Raw genomic sequence first — 7,091 nt, forward strand, 5'->3', positions numbered from 1 at the left:
ATGTTACATCAACGAATTGCCGGGTGAACTCATAGCGAGGATCTTCCAGTACTTTCATCCTGTAGAGGACCAGTTGTCCCTTTTGGCTTTTGTTTGTCGTAAATGGCGAGACGTATTAAAACATACAGCTACACTGTGGCGATCATTACATATTAACCCGACACGGTATAGCTACTGGCACTTTAGCCTCGTCTGTTCTATATTTCGTGTTTACGGACATCACATACAGAAACTAATATGGAGAGAACAGTCACCAGTCTACGAAAGTGTATTCTCTCTCATTCCCCGCTTGAGGAATCTGCGTTATCTTCGTCTACCAATTTTGTGGACAAGAGCCGTCGTTGAGAGCCTGGCACCTCTCAGTAATATGGAACAGGTCCAAATCAATGGAGGTTTCTCTCTTACGGATGGCGATCTTTTACAGATAGCACGGTGAGTGACAAACCTCTTCTTGTTTTTCTTCTTTTTAAGTGGTAACATGTAACTGACGAAAGTAGCAGTAGTAGTTGACGTTTAACCCCAGGTCAGTCCTGATCAACCATTCCTGTAATCAAATACATTGCAGATGTGACCATCCCGTACATTTTATGTCCAAGCATAGCATGTCTAGGACTACATATTCAAACACGTCCTCATTGTTTTAAAACAGTAGGGTATGACATAAGGGAGTGGAGGCGCAATGGCCCAGTGGTTAGAGCAGCGGACTCGCGGTCATAGGATCGCGGTTTCGATTCCCAGACCGGGCGTTGTGAGTGTTTATTGAGCGAAAAGACCTAAAGTTCTACGAGGTTCCGACAGGGGATGGTGGCGAACCCTGCTGTACTCTTCCACCACAACTTTCTCTCACTCTTACTTCCTGTTTCTGTTGTGCCTGTAATTCAAAGGGCCAGCCTTGTCACACTCTGTGTCACGCTGAATATCCCCGAGAGCTACGTTAAGGGTACACGTGTCTGTGGAGTGCTCAGCCACTTGCACGTTAATTTCACGAGCAGGCTGTTCCGTTGATCGGATCAACTGGAACCCTCGACGTCGTAAGCGACAGAGTGCCAACATGACAAGGGAGATTAGGTTGATATTTCTAGCAGGGTGGGTGACCCTGTAGAAGTTTCCTCGTTTACTACCACTACTAAAATTTGAATGGTTTTGTCCCATCACCAAACAGAACAAGCCCTCTCACCCTTCCAGTTATCACAGCTATCCTACTTCAGTCCCAGCATCTCCAAGATTTTGGTCAACAGCAACAAAATATTATTTTCCTTCTCATTTACTATCAGCAGGGCCTATGAGAGTGAGTGTCAGCCAGTCAGGGCCTGGAAAAGCAAGGACACCCTTCCACCCATCCTTAGCAAAAGCAAAAAGAAACAGACAGGAGAAAAGTACAGAACACTAACTTTGGAAGCAGCCCCTTCCCCATATCAGACCTTGAAAGTCGTTTTGTTCCATCTTTCCCGATTTCTCTTGGAGACCCTTAACATAACTAAAATGCAAATTACTAGACATTTTATGTTTCTTTTTTTTTTTTTTTGGCATCCTATACCAATGATTGATCCTTTTGAAAACTTAGCATACACTTGATATGAGTGAAATTGTTTTGTGTGTGTGTGTGTGTGTGTGTGTGTGTGTGTGTGTGTGTAGGAAATTTGACTGATGATTTCTATCTATCTATCTATCTATCTATCTCTCTCTCTCTATATATATGTATATATTCGATTAGAGGTTGTGTTAGCCTCATGAAGGGATGGTGTCATCCAAGAAAATACTGGTTCAATATCTAATATTTTGGGAGAATTAATTTCCTTAAGACAATAGGTATATATATAAAACCATACAATTTATAGTCATATAAAAGAAGAAACAGAAAATGGAGATTGAGAAGTTAAAAATTGTTTATTATTAACAACAGGTTAATCATCATCCCTTACAGCTGTTTCAATTAATACTAAGTGAATTGATTAGAGCCCCACATACAAGCATTACCAAGGTGGTTTTAGGATATCAGTCTTCTCAAACACTGCAAAAAGCAAGTCATCTCAGTCCTTTCTCATCTCCTCTGTAAGACTCAACATGTTGAGATTGCCCTTCAATATTTCATCCCATTTCTTTCTGGGTCTCCTTCTTCCACAAGTTCCATTCAATTTAAGTGATTGGCTTTCCATTATGAAAACTGTCCTCGTTTGTATGCATCATATGACCAAAGCAGCATAGTCTTCTCTCTTGCACGCTACATCTAATTCCTCTTAATACACTAGCACTCTATTGTACGTGCACACTGACATTGCACTTCCATTGAAGCATACTAGCGTCATTCCTCTACAGTCTTCATATGTCCTCTGCATTTAGGGCCCATGTCTCATTACCATATAGCATTACTGTTTGTACTTCGCTTTGTGATATGGTGAGCTCTGAGGAAGCTAAGGATTGAAGAATGGCTTGTGGAAGCTGTATAGGCCATGTACAAGGGTGCTGTCAGTTAGGTAAGAGTTAACCATGAGTACAGTGACAAATTTAGTGTTCAGCAGAATTGTTTCTCAACCCCCTCCTATTCATCATCGTCCACCAGGCCATAACAGAAATTTAAAACTGGTTTCCCATGGGAGCAACTATATGTTGATGATCTTGCTGTCATAACAGAATTGGTAACAGAACTAGAAAAGCAATTCCAGGTGTGGAAGCAAAACCTGGAATCAAAGTGTCTTAAAGTTAACTTAGCAAAGATCAATGTGTACCTAGTGCAAGCTATGGACACTCTAGGGATACTTGCAGCTTTAAGGAGAGAAAAATTAACATTACATCTTTTGGTGGTTTTCCCTGGATACTTACTGATAACGAAATCAAGCACAAAATAGTGTGGTCCATTATATGTAAGACACAGCCATACAAAGGTAGTAACAGTGTTTGGAATTTGGGCATAACTGAAGCTTATGAAATAATTAAGTACAAACTGAATATTATCAACCAAAGAGGTGATATAATAATAATAAATTAAATTAAATAATAATAGTAATGAATTGCTTGCATTTGTACAGCATGTCATTCCAACACAACTCAAAAAATTAACATAGCAGCTTCATCTAAATACTTGATTAACAATACTTCAACTGGAAACCTTATATGCATATCCCCCACAGGACATTATAACCTCTATTTTCATCTTTTCCAGATTTCTTCACTTTCTTCCTTAATTTACCCTAATTAGTTTATCTAATCCTGGTTCAACTGAACTAATTTGATCAGCAGCTCAGCACTACCCCTAAGGAATACTGATATGTATGGATTTTGATTTGTTGATTACCTTTAATCTTTAAAATATCATCTAGTTAACTACAAATATTTCAAGTACAGCATTTTGTACCATTAATCCTTTTATATCTTTACTGTTATTTACCCACTAACATATAATCCAGTGCTTGAACAATACAAATAGTTTGTTCTAAATTCTTTAGATTGATCCTAGATTTTATTTCCTGCACTTCATTTCACCTGATTTCACCTTATCTCATTTTACCCTATCTTATTTATACAATTACAATTTATTTGTTTATTTATCCATATACTTTTATCTCGTTATATCCATTTATCTTTTATCTTTCACTTGTTTCAGTCATTAGACTGTAGCCATGCTGGGGCACTGCCTTGAAGAATTTTTAGTCAAATGAATGGACTCCAGTACTTAATTTTTTTAAAGCCTGGTGCTTATTCTATTGGTCTCTTTTGCTAAACTGCTAAGTTATAGGGATGTAAACATACCAATTCCAATTGTCAAGTAGTTGGGAGGGGCGGGGACAGACATAGACACCAAAGACACACACACACATATATGATGGGCTTCTTACAGTTTCCATATACCAAATCCACTCACAAGGCTTTGGTGAGTCTAAGGCTGTAGTAGAAGACACTTATTTCTTTATTGCCCACAAGGGGCTAAACATAGAGGGGACAAACAAGGACAGACAAAGGGATTAAGTTGATTACATCGACCCCAGTGTGTAACTGGTACTTAATTTATCGACCCCGAAAGGATGAAAGGTAAAGTCAACCTCGGTGGAATTTGAACTCAGAACGTAACAGCAGACGAAATACCGCTAAGTATTTTGCCCGGCGTGTTAACGTTTCTGCCAGCTCGCCGCCTTGTAGTAGAAGACACTTGCCCATGGTGGCACACAGTGAGACAGAATCCAGAACCATGTATTTGGTAAGCAAGCTTTTTACCACATAGCCACACCTATACCTATTTATAACTTATGTAACAATAAAAATAGGGAAAATATCTTAACTCATATAATCGTTAATACAATAGCCTAACTTAGCTTGAATCAGTACAAATGCATGAATATTGTCTCCCCAGATACTTTTTGTATGTAGTAATATTTTAATCCGTTTTCGTTAATTAATTAACTCTTAATCTCATACTATTATATCACTACATTGAAATTAGTGCTCTGTGACATACTGTATGTGTGTGAGTGTGTGTGCGTGTGCATGTGTGTGTGTGTGTGTGTGTGTGTGTGTGAACACAGGTATGGAGAAAAGTATATGATTGTACTTGTTAATACTCACATATGAATGTATGAATATGTGCACTGAAGTGTTTTTGATTATTCATATAAAGAGAATATGCATGTATGGATCCTATACCAAGATTCTTGAGAAAGTATTGCCATTCCTCAAAACCAGCAATGTGAAATTCCAACAACTTAAGCCCCCCTTTCTGTTTCTGAACTTTCATTTGATTCTAAGCCTTATTTTGCTCTCCTTTTATGTCTCCCTCTTTCTACTGACTATATGCCTTATTCATTATTCATTTATTCATCATTTATTTGTTTATTTATTTATTTATTTATTCTATTATTCATCTAAACTAATGGTTCTCAACTATTTTTTATCTATCGACCCCTTTGCTTACTGCTTTACATGAGTAGACCCCTATAGTCACTCAATGTTCAAACACTAGTTTTGTTTTTCACATATCAACTTGTGTAGGTTGAATTATGTAAAATGTTAGAGAAAGAAACCTAACTGTTTCTTGCAATACATACCAACACATATATCTAAAGCAAAATTTTTTCAGGGGTCCTTAAAATACTATTGTGGATCCCCAATTAACTATTTTGCTGCATGGACCCCCAATTTACTATTTTGCTGCATGGACCCCCAATTTACTATTTTGCTGCATGGACCCCCAAAATCTCAGGAGCCATATGGATCATGGTTGAGAACTGCTGATCTAAACTTATGGGTCTCTATTTTTTACCTATGGATCCCTTTGACTACTATTTTATTCTGGTGGACCCCCATAGCCATTCAATGTTTAAAAATTAGTTTTATACATACTTCTTTTGAAATTCCTATTTTGTTTTTCACCCATTCACTTGTGTAGGTTTGCAATAAGACTCTCTAAGAGAACATTTTTTTTCTGTGGCCAGAAACATGTTAAATTATGTTAAGCATTAGAGAAAGAAACCTAGCTGTTTCTTGCAATAAATATAAAGGGTAAGGGTAAAGACCCCCTTCAGTCATGAATGATCATGGGATTGCATCTAGAAAGATACCCTCCGAGACAAGTCCAGGCAAGGTTGTTTATGGAAGACCAGCAGTTGCCCATGCATATCAGCCTCCCCTCCACACACCACTGATATTATCCAAGAGAAAGACAAAGGCCAATAGAGCTTGGCACCAGTGATGTCACAACTCATGTCTACAGCTGAGTGAACTGGAGCAATGTGAAATAAAGTGCCTTGTCCAAGAACACAAAAAAAAAAAACAGCCCAGTCCAGGAATTGAACTCACTATCTCATGATTGTAACCTGATGCTCTAACCACTGAGCCATGAGCCTTTACACTCACAATAAATATATCTAAAGTAAAATGTGTCCATGGTCCCCTGAAAACATTACCATGGATCCATGATTTACTATTTTACATTTGTGAACCCTCAAAAATCTTACATGGACACCCAGATCATATAGACCCTAGTTGAGAACCAGTGATCTAAATTAATATTATCATGATCTGAATTAATATTATCATGGTCAACCTAGCTTTCTTTGGAAAATAGTTCTAACTTAGTAACCATATCTTCCTTTGAAACCAATTTCTTTGAAAATCTATTTTGTTATTTACTTTTTTTTACTTTTCTGGACATTTTAATTTTTAATTTCTTTTTTATTTCTGACTTTGCTATATTTATCTACTGCTTCTCTCTTTGAATTTGAATGATATATGGTAACTATTCTTTTAAAGCAAATCATAAATGGCAACACATTGAGTACATCTATTGCTGGTGGATATATATATGTATGTTTGTATGTATATGTGTGTGTGTATATATATATATATATATATATATATATATATATATATATATATACACATACATACATATATATATATATATACACACACACACACACACACACACATATATATATATATATATGTGTACGGTCAGCTTGCCCTCTATAGTAGACTTGCTGTTTTCAACTACTATATATCATTCTGAGGATTAATCGCTTAGTTTGCTTCCCAGCACCATTGTATGTATGGGTGAACACACACATATATTTATTTATATATGTATTTATGTGCATAATTTATATGCATAAAACTTACAAAATTATGAAACAGCTGTAAATGTGTGGAATAAACGTCTATTCTTGACCTCACTTCTCTTATCTGTTCTATAATGATGATGATGAATATGTGTAACTACATGTTGCCCATTGGCAATTTCTTCTCTTCCTCCTTTTTTGGACTTTAACTTTTCTCTTTTCTGATGAAGAGCTATGCTCGAAATGTTAAACTCTCTCCTTTCACCGAGCATCAAGCTAATATACTTCTTGTGCACGTCCCCATGTTCGTTGTTTTTCTTCTTTTTTTTTGGGGGGGGGGAGTATTTGAATTGATTATTTATATATATATATATTTCGAGCGTGGCCGTTTTCGTGCGGGTGACACGTAAAAGCACCCACTACACTCTCTGAGTGGTTGGCGTTAGGAAGGGCATCCAGCTGTAGAAACTCTGCCAAATCAGACTGGAGCCTGGTGTTGCCATCCGGTTTCACCAGTCCTCAGTCAAATCGTCCAACCCATGC

At 37.2% G+C, this 7,091-nt stretch overlaps 1 protein-coding gene across 1 annotated transcript in view; it reads left to right on the forward strand.

Moving 5' to 3' along the window:
* Positions 1-7,091, forward strand: part of LOC106882227 (uncharacterized) — a 21,775-nt gene that overhangs the window by 507 nt on the left and 14,177 nt on the right. Inside the window, exon 1 of the mRNA XM_014932825.2 lies at positions 1-432. This exon is cut by the window's left edge and continues 507 nt beyond it. Within this exon, the coding sequence (XP_014788311.1) occupies positions 1-432 (432 nt within the window). The remainder of the gene's footprint in view (positions 433-7,091) is intronic.

The sequence above is a fragment of the Octopus bimaculoides genome, chromosome 24 (genome assembly GCF_001194135.2).
Source record: "Octopus bimaculoides isolate UCB-OBI-ISO-001 chromosome 24, ASM119413v2, whole genome shotgun sequence".
Taxonomy (NCBI): domain Eukaryota; kingdom Metazoa; phylum Mollusca; class Cephalopoda; order Octopoda; family Octopodidae; genus Octopus; species Octopus bimaculoides.